General features: G+C 40.0%; 1 protein-coding gene across 2 annotated transcripts; it reads right to left on the bottom strand.

Annotated features, from left to right (window-relative positions):
* Nucleotides 1-262: 262 nt before the first annotated feature.
* On the bottom strand, nt 263-21202 carry si:ch73-40a2.1 (tyrosine-protein kinase receptor TYRO3). 2 transcript variants are annotated; one of them, XM_017719977.2, is made up of 15 exons: nt 20985-21202; nt 20577-20638; nt 19281-19896; nt 14788-14943; nt 11968-12294; nt 11569-11761; nt 10591-10688; nt 9499-9606; nt 8665-8745; nt 6813-6905; nt 5927-6048; nt 2464-2573; nt 2163-2322; nt 1923-2056; nt 263-903 (listed from the first exon to the last, which is right to left on the bottom strand). In XM_017719977.2, exons 1-15 carry the CDS (start codon nt 21067-21069, stop codon nt 585-587), a joined length of 2664 nt encoding a protein of 887 aa, XP_017575466.1. In that variant the 5' UTR covers nt 21070-21202; the 3' UTR covers nt 263-584. The 2 variants fall into 2 exon arrangements, with proteins under 2 accessions (XP_017575466.1, XP_037400581.1); XM_037544684.1 differs by lacking the exons at nt 19281-19896; nt 20577-20638; nt 20985-21202 and adding an exon at nt 15106-16866.
* Between the last annotated feature and the right edge of the window lie 648 nt (nt 21203-21850).

The raw sequence follows: 21850 nt of genomic DNA, 5'->3' as shown, positions 1-21850 counted from the left end.
TTCTTGGGCTGAAAATGTCAGCGAACAACAGAAAAACATGCTGTTCCATCACCAATCAGTCACAGTCTACACACCACATCCAACTAGACTACATCACTGGTTAGAGCTGTGTGTGCAACCTAGATATTATAAACACTGTAGGCACTGAATAAAAAGCATGCACCTCAACATCATATGAAAATGATATAGGCCTGGCTTCAGCAACAGTGATTTACAGTTTATTTACACCTTCTATTTTATTGCTGCTAAAGAATGTCATTTCCTGTTTGTAATGTTTGAATTTTATTTTGAAAATGGTCAGTATAATTACAGCAGATTATTAGTGTGCTAAATAGTCATCTTTCAATAGTTTGGACATATGAATATATACGCCCTTAATTTTGTGCCTTTAACAACCACAGATAAAAAACACCCAGACATACTTACATACACATCAGCCTACATTTAAAAATAAAGGTTCCTGCAATGTTTCTTCACACTCACACATCTCATTTACAAAAATAGCTCTTTAAAGAATCATCCACTGAAAGGTTCTCTCATTGTGCCATACAACTATGTACATGACAGTGTGTTCCTCTTGCAGTCTACTTTGTATTTTTATTGCACACCAGATATCCCTCTTCTTCCTCCTCCTCTTTCATCCCATCATCCTTTTTTGGAGCGGTTGCACAGCTGACTGGGGCGGGCAGGTAAATGTTCCGCACGGCTCCCTCAGGCACCGGCTCCGCGGCGCTGCTGTGGTTAGCATTGGCTGCCTCCAGACCCTGGTTGATGTAGTGGGCCTCCATACTGGCCTCCAGTGGCGGAAGCTCAGACAGAAGAGCTTTCAGAGTCTGAGCCAGCTCTGAAAAACACGGCCGCTGAGAGGGCTCTCTGTGCCAACAGCTCAGCATCACTTCATATCTGAGAGAGAAAGGCAAGCAGACTTAAAGACAGAGAAAAGAGCCTTGCATCGCTTCATAACCAAACCGCATCTCTAAATGCAAACCTTCCAGGAGATGGTTAAAAACCTTCTAATGTGTGTTATATGTAATTTATTCCAAGTAATTTTGGGTCATTTCTCTTGGTCATTTTGTAGTGAAATGTTCACACAATGTAAAGTTCAGTTGTTGTTTTCAAATGGTGTGAAAACAAAATCTGACAGAAAAAATTGAGGTTTTGATGTTACAGTGACATTTTGCTTTCATCTGCTTCCTTTACTCACTGTAATTCACTGCTCTTTCTTTTGGTTTCATTATTTCTGAGTTGTAGCCTGTTAAAACAAGTGGATGAATTCTGTTGAAAGTGTAAATTCTGATCTTTCAACTGACACAACGTTTATGAATAAAAGAGAAAGTAGTTTATGATGTGAATTTCAGGTATTGTTGTGCAGGATATTATTGTTTCTCAGAATATTATTGTTGTGCACGATTATTTTGTGGAATGTCACAGCTGTGATTTGGCGGCTTTCAATCATCACAGCAGTGATTTTGTCACTTTAGAATATCACAGCTATGATGATCTAAAGCAATCTCATCACAGATCTAGTCACTTTAGACCATTGCAGCTGTGATGTGATCGTTTGTCTGTGATTTTGTTGATTTAAATCATCACAGCTGTGATGTCACTATAGCTCACCTTGAGTGCTCTGATTATTCAATAATTTTACAAAATAAAGAAAAAGTAGAAATGCAAAGCCTAGAAACTCCTAGAAACATTGTTTCAAATATATGCATTTAACATTTGGAAATTCCTCAGCCAAAAAAGTAGTTCCAGCAACTTAGACCACTGAGGTTACGCAGCAGCTAGAGGTCAGCAGAATGAGTCAGGTAAACTATGCTGTTATCAGGTATAACAACAAAGTTAGGACATTTCAACCTATTGGATTGTGTGGTCAGAAACAGATATTGTGTAAGGAATGAGAAAGTATGCAGAGCACTCACAATTTGTCGTCACATTCGCCCTGTTTGAGTCGATGGCCTCCATCCAGCATCTCCAGGAGTTCATGGTTGGGAATGCCAGGGTAGGGAGTTCTCCCCCTGGACACAATCTCCCACATGGTCACTCCAAATGACCACTGGATCACAAAAGAGTTAAAGACAAAAGAGACAGGATGTGACATAACCCTCAAAACGCTAAATGATCTTGTAATACTGCTGTATCACCGGAGTGGAGGGACTGACCACATCACTCTTGCTGGTGTAGATGGACTCAGAAAGGCTCTCTATGGCCATCCATTTTATTGGCATTCGGATCGCAACCTTCTGCCTGTAGTAGTCACTGCTGATGATCTGCTTTGACAAGCCAAAGTCAGCAACACGTACACGCAGATCATCTCCCAACCTGTGTGTGTGGGTGGTTGTGAGTCAGAGAGTGAGAGAGAAAGTAGAACTTATCAAAAAAAAAGACAAATTGCCCTAGTTTAGTGTCATACAAAATGTCCTAGTTTGGTGTAACACTACAGACCCCCCACCACAGACTCACATGCAGTTGCGTGCTGCCAAATCTCTGTGCAGGAAGCCCTTGGAGCTGAGATATTCCATGCCCGTGGCAATGTCGACCATGAAGCGCAGCAGGCTCTGATGAGGCACAAACTGAAATGGAGTACACAATCAGTTACTGAAATTGCAGAGAGCAATAGATTTGTTATGCTTTATATGATGCTATAGAACAGTGGCTCCTGTATCAAATGGATCTATTGTGCTGTCTGGAAACACCTGCTCGGTTATATTTGTCTGTGTAGCTTAGTATGTCTTTGTGTAGGGATGGGCAATATGATTTGTTTTTGTTATTTTGATCAATTACGATACTTCCATCTAAGGAAAAATATATAAAGTATTTATTTGTGTGACAAAAATCATTAGATTAAATACAAATGAACTTTAAAGTCAATGTGAATTAGAAATCACAATACATTTTCCTTCTGCACCGTGATGTCTCTCTGAGTGAAGCACAGGGATCTGATAATAAGTGGGGGTTGTAGGAGTTGGAGGGGAAACGTGAAAATATTGGTTTATATTATTTTTTCTTTGTGTGAATGTTTTGTGCTTTTTTTATTACATTACATTTATTACATTATATTCTAATTTATATAGCATTTTAGTAGTATACAGTGTAATTTAATTCCATCTTCATGGCTGCCTAAGACTTTTATGCAGGATGGCAGATAATAATAGGCTTTTTTGAGCACACTGCAGGTACTGCCAGTCCTGGATAATTATATGTCCTTCCATCCATCCATCCATCCATCCATCATCTTCCGCTTCTCCAGGGTTCGGGTCGCGGGGGCAGCATCCTAAGCAATGAGGCCCAGACCTCCCTTTCCCCAGCCACTTCCACTAGCTCCCTGGGGGGGATTCTGAGGCGCTCCCAGGCCAGCTGGGTGATATAGTCACGCCAGCGTGTCCTGGGTCTTCCTGATGGAGTCCTGACGGAGTCCAACTCTCACTGGGAACAAGTCTGACTTACTGCCGGCCATGCGAACCAAACTCCTGCTTTGTTTGTACAGGGCCTGAATGGCTCGTAGCAAAGAGCCATGTACCCCGTACTCCCGAAGCACCTCCCACAGAATACCCCGGGGAACACAGTCGAATGCCTTCTCCAAATCCACAAAGCACATGTGGACTGGTTGGGCAAACTCCCATGAACCCTCCAGAATCCTGGAGAGGGTAAAGAGTTGGTCCAGTGTTCCATGACCAGGGCGGAACCCGCACTGCTCCTCCTGAATCCGAGGTTCGACTATAAGCCGGACTCTCTTCTCCAGGACCCCTGCTTACCAGGGAGGCTGAGGAGTGTGATTCCCCTGTAGTTGGAACACACCCTCCAGTCCCCCTTTTTAAAAAGAGGCACCACCACCCCAGTCTGCCAATCCAGTGGCACCGCCCCCGATGTCCACACAATGTTGAAAAGGCGTGTCAGCCAAGACAGCCCCACAAAATCCAGAGCCTTGAGGAACTCGGGACGGATCTCATCCACCCCTGGAGCCCTGCCGCCAAGGAGCTTTTTAACTACCTTAGCGACTTCGGCCTCAGTAATGGACAAGCCTATTCCCGTGTCCCCAGACTCTGCCTCCTCACTGGAGAACATGTTGTTGGGATTGAGAAGGTCCTCAAAGTATTCCTTCCACCGCCCAATGACATCTTCAGTCGAAGTCGGCAGCACACCATCTCCACTATATACAGTGCTAGTGGCACACTGCTTTCCCCTTCTGAGTCGCCTGACGGTTTGCCAGAATCTTTTCGGAGTCGACTTAAAGTCACTTTCCAAGGCCTCACCAAACTCTTCTCACACCCAGGTTTTTGCCTTGGCAACGACTGAAGCCGCAGATCGCTTGGCCTGTCGATACCTGCCAGCTGCTTCTGGTGTCCTACAGGCTAACCATGCCTGGTAGGACTCCTTCTTCAGCTTGACGGTGTCTCTCACCTGGGGTGTCCACCACCGGGTTCGAGGATTACCGCCCCGACAGGCACCAACTACCTTGCTAGGTACACACAGCTAGTCAGCCGCCTCAACAATGGAGGAGAGGAACATGGCCCATTCTGAGTCAATGTCCCCCACCTCCCCCGATATCTGGTCAAAGTTCTGACGGAGGTGTGAGTTGAAGATCAATCTGACAGGTTCTTCTGCCAGACGTTCCCAGCAAACCCTCACTATACGTTTCGGTTTGCCTGGTCTGACCGGCATCTTCCCCCACCACCTGATCCAACTCGCCACCAGGTGGTGATCAGTTGACAGCTCAGCTCCTCTCTTTACCCGAGTGTCCAAAACACATGGCCGCAAGTCCGATGACACGACTACAAAGTCAATCATTGAACTGCGGCCTAGGGTGTCCTGGTGCCATGTGCACTTATGGACATCCTTGTGTTCAAACATGGTGTTCGTTATGGACAAACTGTGGTTTGCACAGAAGTCCAAAAACTGAACACCACTCGGGTTCAGATCAGAGAGGCCATTCCTCCCAATCACACCCCTCCAGGTCTCACTGTCATTGCCCACGTGAGCGTTGAAGTCCCCCAGTAGGACAATAGAGTCTCCAGGAGGAGCACTTTCAAGCACCCTTCCCAAAGACTCTAGGAAGGCTGGGTACTCTGAACTGCTGTTCGGTGCATAAGAACAGACAACAGGACCCGTTCCCCAACCCGAAGGCGTAGGGAAGCTACCCTCTCGTCCACCGGAGAAAACCCCAACATACAGGCGCCGAGTCGAGGGGCTATGAGAAAACCCACACCTGCCCGCCGCCTCTCACCATGGGTAACTCCAGAAAAGAATAAAGTCCAGCCCCTCTCAAGGAGATTGGACCCAGAGCCCAAGCTGTGTGTTGAGGTGAGCCCGACTCTATCTAGCCGGTATCTCTCAACCTCGCACACCAACTCAGGCTCCTTCCCCGCCAGTGAGGTAACATTCCAAGTTCCAAAAGCCAGTTTCAGCAACCGAGGATCAGAACGCCAAGGCCCACGCCTTCGGACACTGCCCGATCCACAATGCACCGAACCCCTACTACTACAACCCACCACCGATGGGAGGGGGGACTCATGTAGCTCCTTCGGGCTGGGCCCGGCCGGGCACCATGAGTGAATGCCCTATATAGTATAGTATATATGTCCTATAAAGTAATATAGATGTAGACCAATTGTAGAGAGAATGCAGACAACATCGAGTGATGTGACACTGTAAAAATTGGAATTAATTCAGTATTATTTATTTTATTTTATTCATTTTAATATTAACTTATTATTATTTTATTGTTATTTACTGTACAGAAAAAAGATGGCCCATTTTCATATATTCTATTTGAAATTTGGCACTACTGTTTTGTGTTTGTGTAAACTTTTTTTGTGTGTATAATGAAGATGCCTTCAAGTATTATTATATTACTTTTTTACCATTTTACACACTTCTAATAGTGTGCATGTGTGTGCATCAGTGTGTGTGAGTATGCGGTGATCACCATAGGAATGTCCCCGTAGCGAGTGGCTATAAGAAACCGCCGCAGATCTCCATGTTTCAGGAATGGTAGGATGACAAGAGGAACAGGAATAGAGGATTCCTCCTCTCTCTCCAGAGTGACACCTGGTGGAAACAAATGGCACATAAATATAAACTCAGCATTTTAATCAGAACACTGCTTCAGTACACTGTAAGGATGGGTTGATTTAGCTTAACTAAGTAAACTGGCTGCCTTAATATTTTGAGCCCAGTTCAACATTAAATAGTACAAAAAAATATATAAATTATGGGGATTTTTGGCTTTACACATGACAGTATGTACAACAATAACAATTACCAAGTCCTAATGATGACATTTCTCCTCAGACACAAATGTGTTTTGTTTTTTTTTGTTTTTTTCAACTTCTTTTTATTTTGTCAAGTGCATTTATATCTTCAAAAGCACAGCACAGTGCTCAAAGACACAAATGTGTTTTGATTAGAATTTTCACTTTAACAGAACAGAACAATAATCTGTTTTAAATTTTGTTAACTTTGAAAAAAAATCACATCAGCCAGATTGCTTTTATTTAAGGTTTAAAAAATGTAAAGATGTTTTTACAGTGTACTCTCAGTTCTAGAAAATATCATTTACATTCATTGACACTTGAGATTAGCATAATGTCATTGTACTATTGACCTGAGTTTACCAGATCAGTGCTGTTCACCATATACACAACTGCAAATACAACTGTATGCTTGCTCAATGTGTGTCATGGGTAAAAACCCACCATTATGGATATTAATAGCGAAAATTCTAATCACAATTTTATGTCCACTTCAATACGAGTCATCATTAAAGCTTGATTTGTTGCTTTTTTTTAACATTGCATGAAAATGTACTGTACCTAGAAGTTTCACCACATTATCATGGTCAAAGTGCTGCATAATCTCAGCTTCCTGTAGAAATGACTGCAGATCATCCTGGCTGTAAATTCCAACTGCAATGAAATTTGTAAAAAAGCACAAATAATCACGTTTATTTTCAGAAACAGTGTAGTGCATCATAGGGCCTGTTTTCTCTGTCTAGTTTCTGACTAAACAAAATCATAATCACAAACCCAGAGACTGCTACTAAGTACTAAACTAAGTACTATGGTGGTATCCCTCCTGACACTGGGGTGGTACTTTTAAGGGCATGTCTTCAGTACCTTTAGTCAGGGAACTATACCATAATCTATTTTGTATTGACTCCAAATGCCCTGTTTGTCTCCAGGCTTTTACTGTATGGTTCTGTTTTAATGATTTAGATTATGAAAGGTTACAAGGGCACCTTTTCCATTGGAAAAACCTACTTAAGGTATATAGTTGGACTTTAAAACCTTTGAGGGTATATTGACATTGTTTGTACTGTGATGAATGAAAAATGTACCAGCACAGGATCTTTATTTCTAACAGCAGAATCTTAGTTTAAGGTTCAACTTGGTCGGGTAAAAAGGCCCATAATGTCCATGTGTGAAACAATGCACAATATTGCATGATGTTTTAAATGTAAGAGAATCTATAAGCATTTATAAGTATGTTTTCATCCAAACAAGAATTCCAACTAAACACTACAACGGGCTATGCAAAATCAATGTTGGAAGTAAATTCTCTGAGAGTCACGCTCACGTAGATCATAATTCAAGCAGTGATGTCAACAACTGTCAACATCAGCGGTGTAACTTGAACTTTTAGAATGGGCTGGCCAGGTAAGAGCCAGAGATTTTAATAGGTTGGTTACACTGCTAAGAAAAAAATAGTGTCACTGTAATATAAATTGATGTGTGTGTTTTTTTTTTACATAATTAAATCTGTCCATCATTTCCACATGAATAAAATATTACATCAATACAACTGCTGTTAAAAGTAACCTGAAAGACAAAACTGTTGATGTGACATATTTTAGTCCTTCGTGAGGAAATTATGTATTTGAATCAAGTAAATTAAATGTCACTTATCAAGAATAGCTGTGCCATTTCTTCCATGCACACACACACCACAGCATGCAGGAATAATGAAGTAATGAGTAGCTTTAAAAAGCAAGGACTGTAGAGACAGAGTTTCAGTGGGTGCTTTTAACAATAGTTTGGAAAATAACAGTCAAACCAAAACTTGCTCTTTGATAACATAAAAAATATCCCCTGAGCATTTTAGCATTTCTTTCATCGCATTAAGAATAACGTGATGTGGCAGGTTTTTTCTTGAAAATAAGCAAATTTGAAGAACTCTCACTTTTCTCTCTGAGCACAATGTGAGTGCCAAAAATAAGACAAGCTTTTCTCAGGTGTTAAATACTGAGTCAGCCTTAGTAAACTGGGGTAGGTGGTTTATTGTAATAGCCCCCTGACTGTATTTCTATCCTATTTATGCATATGCAACGAGACAAATGTGCAAAACAGCAGCAACCACCCCTTTGACTGTTTTCTACACGCTGAATAGCCATTGCCATTGTTCAGAAAAATCAGAAAAAACACTTTAATAATATTTGACTATTATTTTGCTTGACAACTATATCCTACAATAAGCTCTCAGTGGAAGAATCATTTATTAATAACAAGCTGTCAAGTCTGTCATTTTACACCCTCTGACAACACCCTGTAACCACGGTAAAATCACTGCAGCCTACAGCACCGCATAGCTTATTGCTTTATTTTGTGGAGGATAGCAGATGTTATATCTTATGATGTTCTTTACAAAGTTTTCTCTGTAGATATTCACCTCTCATGGTCTTCACTGCCACTTTAATATTCTCTCCCTCTTGAGGGGAGAATAAACCTTCATAGACCGCCCCAAATTCTCCTGAGGAAAGAGAGAGAGCACAAACCCAGTTTACACAAAAGCAAACAAATATATGCCTATACAACTACACAACAAAGCACAGAAGACACACTGGATGTTTAATGTATATGGACCACAACTGAATTACTTCAAACTGTGGTCCCAAATTAAAAAACAAAAAAACTACTACAGAAATATTTCTATTTACCATGAGTTTAATTTTTTTTATGTCACTACCAAAACACAGTGTTAGTTTACAGGCAGAGCTTTATTGTAGCCACACACCCCTGCAGTTAATGCACATTGCTTTGAAGTAAATATGTCCCAAAGTCTGATAAACAGCATGTAACATTAAGAATTGTCACTACCAAGACATCTTTTTTTTCTCAATTAAGAAAACTTTTTTGTGTTTTAATGAAAAATGTGATTTTATGCACATTCTGTTTAAAGCTTTATTAGCTAGTCATGTCCTGGTTAGCATTTTTTTATAGTTCTGTTCAAAATCAGCTAAAATTGTCACCACTGAAACAGTCTCTACTAACAGACACTAACTTGGTAAAAGGAATGTTTAGTCAATAAAAAAAAGTATAGGGTCATGCAAAGCATCAAAAATGTCATTTCAACTTTTTACTTTGAACTACTTCAGTAAAATGATCCACAAGAAAAACATTTTTTGTAATGAGGATGACATCATTCAGTGGGATGAATGAACGAATGGTGATTGGCCTACATTTGCTTTTTTGGCACTGCAGTATTCAGAAGATTTTTGTGTACCTTTTCCCAGCTCTTTACCCAGCGTCAGTCTGCTGCGATCCACCAACACATCTCTGATCCCACACAGCAGTCTGTCACTCACCACACTGCCGAGAATCTGGCCTGAACCTACAGAGAGAGAGAGAGAGAGAGAGAGAGAGAGAGAAAGAGAGAAAGAAATTGAAATGGGGAGTCACATGAGGTCACAGACTGCATTTTAAAGGAATATATAAATATTTTATATTTTTCTACAAATAATGTTAATGCATATCCCTGCAATGAGAAAAAAGCAGAAATCCAGTAAATGTTTACATCTGAAATATGAGCTTTTGTAGAACATGTTTAAACCAGCACACAGAAGGCAAAGCCCCCCCCCCCCCCCCCCCCCCCCCCCCCGCGACCCTGACGGAGAAGCGGCTTAGAAAATGGATGGATGGATGGATGGATGGATGGATGGATGGATGGACGGACGGACGGATGGAAGACTAATCAGCCAGCATTTAGAAGTGACAGTAGATTCATAATTTTGTTTAGAATTTAATTACACATAAGTCTAGATTTATAGTCTTAAAGTTGTCTTTAAGTTTCTTCATTCATAGTAGAGAGTTTCAAAACTCTCTAGCTCATTAATCTCCTACATACTGACCTAGTCTGTTCTGTTCATCTTAAAATAAAAAAGCAAGATCTTTTGTTCATTTTTAAAGCTTTTTTTTGGCTTGTAGTTGGCCGTGTCACCACCATTTGTTTATGTCCTTCTGTCCTTTTTTAAGCCACTCTGTTCATCACCTCGGAGTTAATAAAGTAGTTTATCGTCAAATACATGGCTGTTTTAACATTTGAAGCCCTGTTTTAAGAACTAATTTCTTATTTTAAGCATTTTAAGTCCATCTTCAAGACATTTCCGTTTAGTATTTAGTATTGAACTTGAAGCTCATTCAGTCTCTTCTCATTTCAGGAAATTGAGGGTTAGTCAAGTGTTCACAAAGAGAACTACTCACAATCCTGTGACACAAGCTGTAGCCAACTTAATGTGATAATGAGCAAGAGTGTACCATTTCCACCAAAGACTACTAAAGGTATTTTCTGTGTCCTTTAATCAGATAAAAGTCTTACTGTTGGTTTGTGGTGGAGGTGCAGTCTCAGGTTCCAAAGCACGGCGGTATGATATGCCACTAGTCTGCAGAGGCATGAGCTCCACATCTTGATCTTCCCTAAACAAAATGCAGCAGGTCATTTACAACACTAAGAAATACAGCTAATCAGCCATGAATGAAACTGGGACAAAAGTGTGTGTAAGAGGTTTCTCTGGTGTTCCAGCTTGTTATTAAGGCATTGCCTAGATGTTGTTAGTTGGTTAGTTGCTGCTAAGAGATTGCTATGCCATTTCAGCCTGTTGTTAAGGCATTGTTGGTGGTTGTTAGGTCTTTGCTAAGGTGTTGCCATTGATATGGTATCCCAGGTGGTTGCTGAGGCGTTGCTAGGCCGCTGCTATGGCATTCGAGGTTGTTGCTCAGGTGTTGCTAGGCCGTTACTATGGTATCCAGGGTGGTTGCTTGGGTGTTGCTAGGCCATTGCTTTGCTCTACTAGGTGGTTGCTAAGACATTGCTAGGCCGTTTCTATGGTAACTTGGTGGTTGCTAAGGAGATGCTGGCATACTTATGTGATGGAGACATAAGGGCAGTGCCCAAAAATATTTGGCTACATTGTGCATACTGACTGTGATAAGAGGAAGAGGTATTGTATAAGCATTGTAATGGTGGAATGGTTTAGTTTCAGGAATGTTGAGCATTCCCCAATTAATTCCTATGGAAATAAAATCATGTTGTACAGACACAGTGTTAATCGTTTAAAAAAGCACAAACAATTAGGTAGAGTTAGAGGCTTTACAATCCTAAAACAAATTGCAGAAGGAGTAGTGTTGCAAATGTTTGACAGTAGAATAAAGAGAAAAAACAGAGTATTATAGTTTTTTAAAGTAAACTCAATAAATAAATTAAGTGATATTTACTACTACAACTACTGCTACTCCTACTTCTACTACTAATGATGATAATAATAATAATAGCTTATTTTCTTAATTACTGACATACCTGAGTTTGCTATAACGTCTACGTAGAAAGCAGAGGATGGTTGATATGAGAGCAAACAGCAGCAGTGCTCCACACAGCACACCTGCTATCTCGGGAGACATGAGCCACTGCTGCTGCTGCTGCTGCTGCTCCTCCTTCAGCTGGGTAGTGACCATTGTTACAGGAGCAGGAGAGATTATTACCGGGGTCTTCCCTGTCATGCACACAAAAGGTTAAGCAAGTTTTAAGCATATCAGCACATCATCTTGTGCTGTCCAAATACAGTGGTTTTACAGTCATACCTGCTTCCATGATAGAAGCAAGTGTCCTTTCAGTGAGTTACCAGTGGCCTGGTTTAAAAGATTTAGATGTGTCCACCTGAATAAGTATTTTAAACGTGTTTTGAGTTGGGACACTCACACACAGTAATGGACTGTACAGATCCAGAGCCGCCATGTTCAGCAGATAGTTGGTTGCGTGCCTTGATGAAGATCTGGTAGCTCATATGAGGCTGCAGTCCAGTAATGTTGGCTACTGTCTCAGTCAGTCCAGTGGACTGTGGAAGAATAAACACAGAATCCCCACACTGAACCCACATATCATGAGTCTGCCCTGTTTTCTGTTTGCACTCCACATCATACATCACTTCCTGTCTTCCACCCAGATCTGCAGGAGCAGCCCAGTTCACGATCAGCATTGTGTCACCCAGGTGATGGAAGGTTAAGTGACGAGGTGCTGATGGGGGTCCTGAGGAGAAATAACAGAGGTATGTGGAAGATTCAATTAGTGACACAATGCACACACTAAAAATGATACAATAACACTTAATAACATTTACATGCAAAGTGGTTCAATATCGGTCTAAATATCCATACAAATCCAGTGCTTTTATGGTACCAATCAGACTTTAATAACAAACAGTTCTGTCATTCAAATTGTATTAATACCTTTGCCGTCAGTTCAATCAGCATCAATGAGCCAACAATCATACTTGCTCCGAAATACCCACTATAAACTCACTAAAATTGTCACGATTGGCCCCTCCCAGTCCGGTCCATGTGTGTTTTGTTTTGGTTTAAGTCCTGCCCCTTGTTTGGTAACTCCTCCCGATTGTTTTCACCTGATCCTCGTTATCCCTGTGTATTCAAGCCCTGTGTTTGCCTCTTGTGTTTGCCGGTCTTTGTTTGATGTCTCGGTCTCTGTTTGAATCTCTGTGTTGTTTGATGTATCAGTGTTTATTCTGGTTTATGTTATGTCTGCCCCTCGATCTATCCGTGTTGGCTCTATGACCCTGGACTGTCTCGACCCTGATGTTGGATTTGCCCTTAATAAATCTCGCTTATCTCAGCACATGCATCCGCTACCTCGCTCCCCGTTACAAAAATATGAATTGTGTGATGCTGGAAGTCACGGTCAAAAGCCTAAAATAATAATATAAAAGTGTAGGTTGGCTTTCATAGAAACATTTGGGTCCTATCACATGTCTTTCCATATTAGCAACACATGCACAGTCAAAAATAAGGTCCAGCTTAATATTTAGGTCTCATATGTAAAATTTATTGTAAAATGTTGAAACTGAAAAACGCAATTGTTTTTTGAAAAATATATGCCCATTTTGAATTTGATGGCAACAACATGTTTTAAAGAAGTTGGGACAGGGGCATGTTTACCACTGTGTTTCATTTTTCTTTTCTTTTAACTCTCTCTAAGCATTTAGAACTGATGAGACCAGCTGCTGTAGTTTTGAAAGTGATATGTTTTCCCATTAGAGTTGCTGCAGTAGATGCAGTGACGAACTGTTTTCACAGACAGTGATTTTCAAAAGTGTTCCTGAGCCAATGTAGTGATTTCCACTGCAGAATCATGTCTGTTTTTAATGCAGTGCCGACTGAGTGCCCGAAGATCATGGCTAGCAAATGCTGTTTTTCTGCTTTGTCCCTTGCATGCAGAGATTTCTCCAGATTCTCTGAATGTTTTAATGGTATGATGTACCATAGATGATGAAAAGCAAAGGTTCTTTGCTATTTTATGTTGAGAAGCATTATACATTAATTCTTTCATTATTTACCTGTGCAGTCTTTCACAGAGTGGTGAACCCCTCCCCATCTTTACTTCTGAATGACTTGAAAGACTAGGATGCTCATTTTATTTCCAATCCTATTACTAAACTGTTGCCAATTAACCACCAGGTGTTTTTTCAGAATTACACAACTTTACCAGCCTTTTGTTACCCAACTTTTTTGAAACACATTGTTGGGATCAAATTCAAAATCATATATTTTTCAAATAACAGTAACATTTCTCAGTTTCAACATTTTATTTTTTCTTTGTACAATTTTCAATGAAGTATAGGGTTTAAATCATTTGCACATCATTGCATTTTGTTTTTATTCAAATTTTGCACAGCGGCTCAACTTTATTTGGAAATGGGGTTGTAGATAATCCACTTTCATCCTCAGAAAACATGTCCTTCACCAAGTTTTGACTGAGTTCTCTTTGAATACTCTTTCAAAGCACTCACAGTCAGATTCATCCACATGGGTAAGGGGTCCAAAGCCCAACCAATGTTACAAAATGTTCTTCCACACATTATGTGCAATTACACATTTCTACCAGTGAGGACACCAAATTCCCAGATCTTACATGTGCAGATTTTATGTTAGAGCTTCTTAAGTTCTGTGCTTTTATATAAACATTTGTCCAAAAGCATATGTGTCATGTAATTGTTCTTTTCAAACCTGAATATTTTGGTAGAAAGAAACAATTTGGATGTATTTTAAACCAATATATGACCTTAACTCAAGATTTTTAAATAAAAATCAAATCGTATTTAAAAGAAAGCATCAAAACAATATCAATTAAAATATGTGGTTGATTGGCCTCATTATTTGAAATAGATTTGGACATGAAAATGTTTAGATTGCTGCATGCACTCTTCCCACAATAGCACATGTCTGATTACAGCTTTATTACACCAAAACAAACATGCTATAGATGTTGATGGAGTCTGATTTTAAATGAGTGATAAATGGAATGAACTGGAGCATTTCTCAATGGTGGTGTTACTAATCAAGCTACAGTGAGTAGCAGGAAAACATATCCCTGCAAAAATTTAGATGTGTCAGGAAGAGAGACTATAATGACATACATGTAAATGACACATGGTATACATGTAAACAGACTCATTTTAATACAACTTGGTCTTGGTCCTTAATTAATCAATAAAAGGTATATACGCACTTGTACAGCCTAGATGTGGTGGGTCATCCTGCAGACGGTAATATCCCTCTTCACAATCACACTTTGAGGCGCCTTCTGTGTGTGTTTTACTGTTGGGCGGGCATGGCTGGCATTCTCCGTTACCTCTGATAGGTTTGAAGCTGCTAATCCTACATGCTGAGAAATTAAGTCACAAAGATGAAAATAGAATTGAAGATGAATAAAACGACAAAAATGTTTTCATGTTACATCTGTAATGTGATGGCTAATCTTTTTTCTAGACTTAAGGACCATAAAATATCAGGATCAAGCACCCCAAGATATTGTGTAAGCACACACCATAACACATTCCTTGTGTTAATAGGTGCTCTTAGGGTCAGTGATGAGTTCCTCTTCTGCCGATAGATGCTCTTAGGGTCAGTGATGAGTTCGTGCTCTGCTGATAGATGCTCTTAGGGTCAGTGATGAGTTCCTCTTCTGCCGACAGATGCTCTTAGGGTCAGTGATGAGTTCGTGCTCTGCTGATAGATGCTCTTAGGGTCAGTGATGAGTTCCTGTTCTGCCGATAGATGCTCTTAGGGTCAGTGATGAGTTCCTCTTCTGCCGATAGATGCTCTTAGGGTCAGTGATGAGTTCCTGTTCTGCCGATAGATACTCTTAGGGTCAGTGATGAGTTCCTGTTCTGCCGATGGATGCTCTTAGGGTCAGTGATGAGTTTATGTTTTGCCGATAGATACTCTTAGGGTCAGTGATGAGTTCCTGTTCTGCCGATGGATGCTCTTAGGGTCAGTGATGAGTTCTTCTTCTGCCGATAGATGCTCTTAGGGTCAGTGATGAGTTCCTGTTCTGCAGATAGATGCTCTTAGGGTCAGTGATGAGTTCCTCTTCTGCCGATAGATGCTCTTAGGGTCAGTGATGTGTTCCTCTTCTGCCGAAAGATGCTCTTAGGGTCAGTGATGAGTTCCTCTTCTGCCGATAGGTGCTCTTAGGGTCAGTGATGAGTTCCTGTTCTGCCGATAGATACTCTTAGGGTCAGTGATGAGTTCCTGTTCTGCCGATGGATGCTCTTAGGGTCAGTGATGAGTTCGTGCTCTGCTGATAGATGCTCTTAGGGTCAGTGATGAGTTCCTGTTCTGCCGATAGATACTCTTAGGGTCAGTGATGAGTTCGTGCTCTGCCGATAGATGCTCTTAGGGTCAGTGATGAGTTCCTGTACTGCCGATAGATACTCTTAGGGTCAGTGATGAGTTCCTGTTCTGCCGATAGATACTCTTAGGGTCAGTGATGAGTTCCTGTTCTGCCGATGGATGCTCTTAGGGTCAGTGATGAGTTCCTCTTCTGCCAATAGATACTCTTAGGGTCAGTGATGAGTTCCTATTCTGCCGATGGATGCTCTTAGGGTCAGTGATGAGTTCCTCTTCTGCCAATAGATGCTCTTAGGGTCAGTGATGAGTTCCTGTTCTGCCGATGGATGCTCTTAGGGTCAGTGATGAGTTCCTGTTATACCGATAGATGCTCTTAGGGTCAGTGATGTGTTCTTCTTCTGCAGATAGATGCTCTTAGGGTCAGTGATGAGTTCCTCTTCTGACAATAGATGCTCTTAGGGTCAGTGATGAGTTCGTCTTCTGCCGAAAGATGCTCTTAGGGTTAGTGATGAGTTCCTCTTCTGCCGATAGGTGCTCTTAGGGTCAGTGATGAGTTCCTCTTCTGCCGATAGATGCTCTTAGGGTCAGTGATGAGTTCCTCTTCTGCCGATAGATGCTCTTAGGGTCAGTGATGAGTTCCTCTTCTGCCGATAGATGCTCTTAGGGTCAGTGATGAGTTCCTCTTCTGCCGATAGATGCTCTTAGGGTCAGTGATGAGTTCCTCTTCTGCCGATAGATGCTCTTAGGGTCAGTGATGAGTTCCTGTTCTGCCGATAGATACTCTTAGGGTCAGTGATGAGTTCCTCTTCTGCCGATAGATGCTCTTAGGGTCAGTGATGAGTTCCTCTTCTGCCGATAGATGCTCTTAGGGTCAGTGATGAGTTCCTCTTCTGCCGATAGATGCTCTTAGGGTCAGTGATGAGTTCCTGTTCTGCCGATAGATAATCTTTGGATCTAACAAATATATTTAGGGTCAATAATGAGGACTGCGTTGTTCACAATGCAGGCCACACACAACAAAAACTGAAGAATATTTTTCTTTACTTTCCACCAGTCCTGCCATTAAGCCATGTGGAAAGCAGAACACAGAGAACGCTACCCTTCCAGGAAAGGTGGAGTGCATTCGTGCACAATGCTGTTGATTTGAGCAAAACATGTACCAGGCAGACTCCACTGAAAACTAGTCTGCTAGAAGATGTTTTACCTACTATAAGCCAGGGTTCTGTGAGTACTGGTGACCTGCAGAACTGTGTTCTATTATTTCTTCTTTATTCACCTATGAAACCATGTTCTTTCACTTCTTATCATCATAGTTGTTCAGCGAGCAGCTAATTTCCATCAGCTGGTAAAGATGTTTAAAGGATCTCTAGTAACTGGTGCTTTGAAGCAATTCCATGGAAGAATCACTTCTAGTTCCCTAAAGGAACCTTTCAATGGACAGTTCTTCAAAGAGTCATTTTTCTAGAAGATGTGTGAGTCTGAAGAACTTTTTAAAAGAATCTTCACATGAATTAAACAAAGGGCTCTATACCAGATATTTTAGCATTTTTTCAATATTTCAGCATAATTCTATGACTGAGATGTAAAAAAGTTGTTTAGAGTGGTCTGATTAGAAAAACATCATTATAAAGGAACTTACTGATTTATATTTCTTTATAGTGGTGGTCATAGGAACCATGGGTCCATGTATATAACACAAATATAGCCTGTTTATTTACTGTCCAAAAACACCAGTGAATCAGAATGGAATTAAATAATACAATTTAGGCCAAACCCTCCTAAGCAATGATATAGCAATGTCTCAGACAACAGGCTAAGCGTTCATAACCATTTCATGTAATAACTTTCTGCGATGGAGCTTTTAGAGGTGGATGTCTGGTTCCTATCACCACCACTGTGAAGAATTCTGACTCTAAGTTTCTCTAGAGAAGATCATTTCAAACCAGAACATTCCAGATGACTTTGTTACATCTTTTGATTTAACTTGTCAATCATTTTGATTTAATTGTGCTAAAACACACTTCTGCACATTCAAAGGCATAATGAATGTTTATTTGCTGAATTTAACATGTTGGGGGAAAAACACGAAGTTATGGCACAATTTATATCTTACGTTTTATTTTTTCCAATATGTTTTTTTTTCCAATATTGGAGAATATGTTAACTTATTTGAGAAACAAAACATGCAAATTTGACGGGTGGTATTTCTGCATTTTGCTGGTACCCTGAAACCTGAAAGAGTGTGGATAAATCATTATATAGAACCACAAAACTGTGGGGAAAGCTGGTTTGGTATTTCTCATCATCTGATATTTTTGGTTATCCAGCGCTTAATATCGTTAATATGAGAATTTAAATTCAGTCTTAAATTTTCTGGGGTCTGGAAACAGCAGGTCTAAAAAAGAGGGAATAAATATGACACTGGGCAAATCAATAAAATGTCAGTCAGAGATGTTGCCAAAATGTGAGAGTTCTTATCACAGATACAAATCAAAACTCAGTGGAAACCCATGAGTCATTGATTCATCACTGATTGGGTCTGACAGACTGTCATTCTAAAGTCAGCAATTACAGAGTTGGATTACTGGCAGTCACCGTAAATTCCTTTGACACTCTGTGGAGCAATGCCCTTAGGGCAGGTGTCTAAAGCTCACACGGATGCAATGTCAGTCTTTCCATCTTCCCTGACGCTCTTTTCGATGAAGTTTCGTTGGAAGACGATTGATGGAAAATCAACATCTCAGTTATGTGTGCCTTTTTTGTTCAAGCGATGATTAATATAAAACTTACTAATGTCCAGTGTTGGACAGTAATGGGATTCATGTAATCTGTAATCAAAAATCAAGTACTTGTGAAAGGGGTGGGATGATACTTTAAAAAATAAATATAATTAGATTACAGTTCCACTTTTATGAGTCACTACTTTTTTATGAATAATATATTTGATTAGGCAACATCAATAAATCTTGTTCATTTTTCATTTAATGAATGGCCCCTTTGTTATGACTGATAACAATAGTGACTTGTGATTGAAGGTGAAAGAACAGAAAAGGAGGAATATTTGGGTTGAATCTTCAGATGGTTTGAACTTTATGACACCAATTGACCAACTTAATTAGCCATTTAGTTCAGAGGCAGGCCAAATGTCGTCAGATTTAGCACTTAGTTTTAAGAAATCTACCCAAAACTGCTAATGTCTCAGCATGCTATGCTGTTACGATGTCAAGCTTGCAACAATAGCAGAAACATTTTCAGTGCTATATAGAACCATTTTCAAAAAGTTTCTATTCTTTAAGTTGGTTTGATCCTTCTTAGCATTGCTTAAATCATTAAAAATACTCAATGAGAAAAAACAGTGCATTTTCTAACCTGTACAAATGTTTCCTTTGGCCTGATAACCTGATCTGCAGACACAAGATCCTTGCAGAACACCCCATGTTCCATTTGACAGACACGCCATCTCTGGAGTGGAAGTCTCTTCAGCACCATCCACACACTGACCTCTGCTCAGTCCTGATCCTGCTGACGCTTTCCCAAAACTAACCTGGTTCATTGTAAATCCTGGACATCTCAAGTAGAAGAGGCGCACAGAGGAAATAAACATGCACAATCCACTGTAGGAGAAGCCCAGATGGAAGCCCTTTTTGGAGATCTTTCCCAAATTCAGGTCCTGAGCATGCAACTGTTCCTCCCCGTCTTTAAATTTTTGAAATGCACTTGGAGCTACAACCTCCTGCCTCCGCTGTTCCACGTCAAAACTGTCCACGTCAAAACTGACCACGGGTTCATCAGCCTCTAGTAACAGGACAGTAACGGGTGTTTGGTCATTTTGAGCAAATTGCAAGTTTAGCAGAACTTCATGGGCCTCTTCCCTAGGAAACCATGTAGTCCACAATGTTTTTGTTTGGTTTAGAAATTTATGTTCACAGCCTTGATGGACTGGATGTGCTGAACCACCTCCTAGTTTCAGCTTTATTTCTTGCCACTGAAAGAAATAATTTGTGAAATATCTAATTATATATTTATATGTTGACATCCATCATGACTACACACACACACACACACACACACATATTACAGTTGTTTGCAAAAGTTTGAATACCCCTGATCGAATGATCAAAGTTAATACCCTCAGGAAACAAACTAAAAAATGACATTTTTGGTGCACAATTTCATTTTTTCATTGGTGCACAAACCACATTTTATGCCCCCCCCCCGATATGTTACACTGAGCACAGACTTTTTAAAACACGTTTGCATATGACTGTATGTACAGTAGTGTTAAAAGTCTGGAATCACTTGTCATATGAATTATTTCTGTCATTTTATTCATTGACAACTTCTACAGTGTAGTTATCTGCTGTGAAATATGATGCATTCTGAATGTGAAGTTTATTATAAATTCATTCTCATTAATATACAGCTTTAAGAGTTATTATGCAGCTCTGTTCATCACTCTGAACGCATCTAGAGTTTCTTCATTTTTACAGCTTCCTACTAAGTAGCCACACTTGTGAAGTTGTTGAGCTGTAGCATAATAATAGAATCATTTTGTATGCACATCTTTAACAAATTGGTCTTGTATTATTGAAAATGTAATTCAGTGTTTTGTGTATATAGACATGTTATCTAAATACTAAATATGGATTCAAATGAGGAACTTACAGCTTTTTTTGGTATGGAAGTCCATTCTAGTCTTCTCTGAGAAGTGGAATCCAATATCTCCTCTGAAATAGTGATTAAAAGTTATTTTGATATGTTTTCATCACATTCCGCTAGTAAAACAGCTACAGCGTGAAAATATGGATTTTCCTCTTTATCTTATATTTACTGTCTATTAATGATAAAGAAACTTTTACATGTTTATAAATATTCTAGACAAACAAGAATGAAGCATAAATGAAGTGAGTTCTCTGTGGCTATTTCAGTTGAAGAGACGTGCTGGAAAATAACAAAACGTCTTAAAAGTGTTTGTGGTGGCGTCCAGTGATGTAACTTGAACGCTCTCCCGTCCAAAGTCTGAAGCCATGGAAAGACTTTCTAAGCTGTTCGGGTAAAACAAAGGTTTCTTACCTTTAATTGGAGTCAGTTGTGTGGACTTTGCCAAAAATGTCCCAGAAATGAAGGACAGCAACAGTAAACAGATGAGGAGCACCATGTCCCCGAGGCTGGTGGTGTCCTGTCATGAAAACAGTGCAGGCACCTTCTGAGACAGTAGGCTGGACTATGAGGGGCAGAGTCTATTGCATCCTTCAAGCGCTTCAACTCTTCTTTATGTTGTGGCTGTTTCACCACATTCACAGCGTATTGACGTTTCAGAGGAAAACGCTCTCCTTCCCCCAGTCAGCCCGTTCCGTGTCATCCAGTTATGACATTCTCTCCAGCACTTAGTGATCTCACCTTCCTGTGGAAATCACCAGAAACGTAGTCTTCACCTTAAAATGGTCAAATGCTAAAGCAGTTTGAATACCTCTTGAAGGCCATGTTGTAAAGCTTAAGTAAATTGAAGAGCTGATGTAAATATTAAATAAAATGTTGAAGAGCTAATCTAAATATTCATAGACGTTAAAGAACTGAAGTACATGTTGTGAAACTGAGGTAAAATTTGAAGTATATTTTAAAGCAGAGATAAATATTGAAGAAAAGTAATAAAGCTGAGGAAAATGTTGACGTATATGTTGTAAAGCTGAGGTAAATGTTGACGTATATTGTAAAGTTGAGGTAAATGTAAAGTATATTGTAAAGCTGAGGTAAATGTTTAAGTATATTGTAAAAGCTGAAGTAAATTGTAAATCTGAAATAAATGTAAAGTATATTGTAAAAGCAGAGGTAAATGTTTCAGTATATTGTGAAGTTGAGGTAAATGTAAAGTATATTGTAAAGCTGAGGTAAATGTTTAAGTATATTGTAAAAGCTGAAGTAAATTGTAAAGCTGAAAT

This window comes from Pygocentrus nattereri, chromosome 2 (assembly GCF_015220715.1).
Source record: "Pygocentrus nattereri isolate fPygNat1 chromosome 2, fPygNat1.pri, whole genome shotgun sequence".
NCBI classification, from domain to species: Eukaryota; Metazoa; Chordata; class Actinopteri; order Characiformes; family Serrasalmidae; genus Pygocentrus; species Pygocentrus nattereri.
The sequence above is the reverse complement of the archived record's forward strand: the minus strand, read 5'-3'. Positions and strand labels throughout refer to the sequence as shown.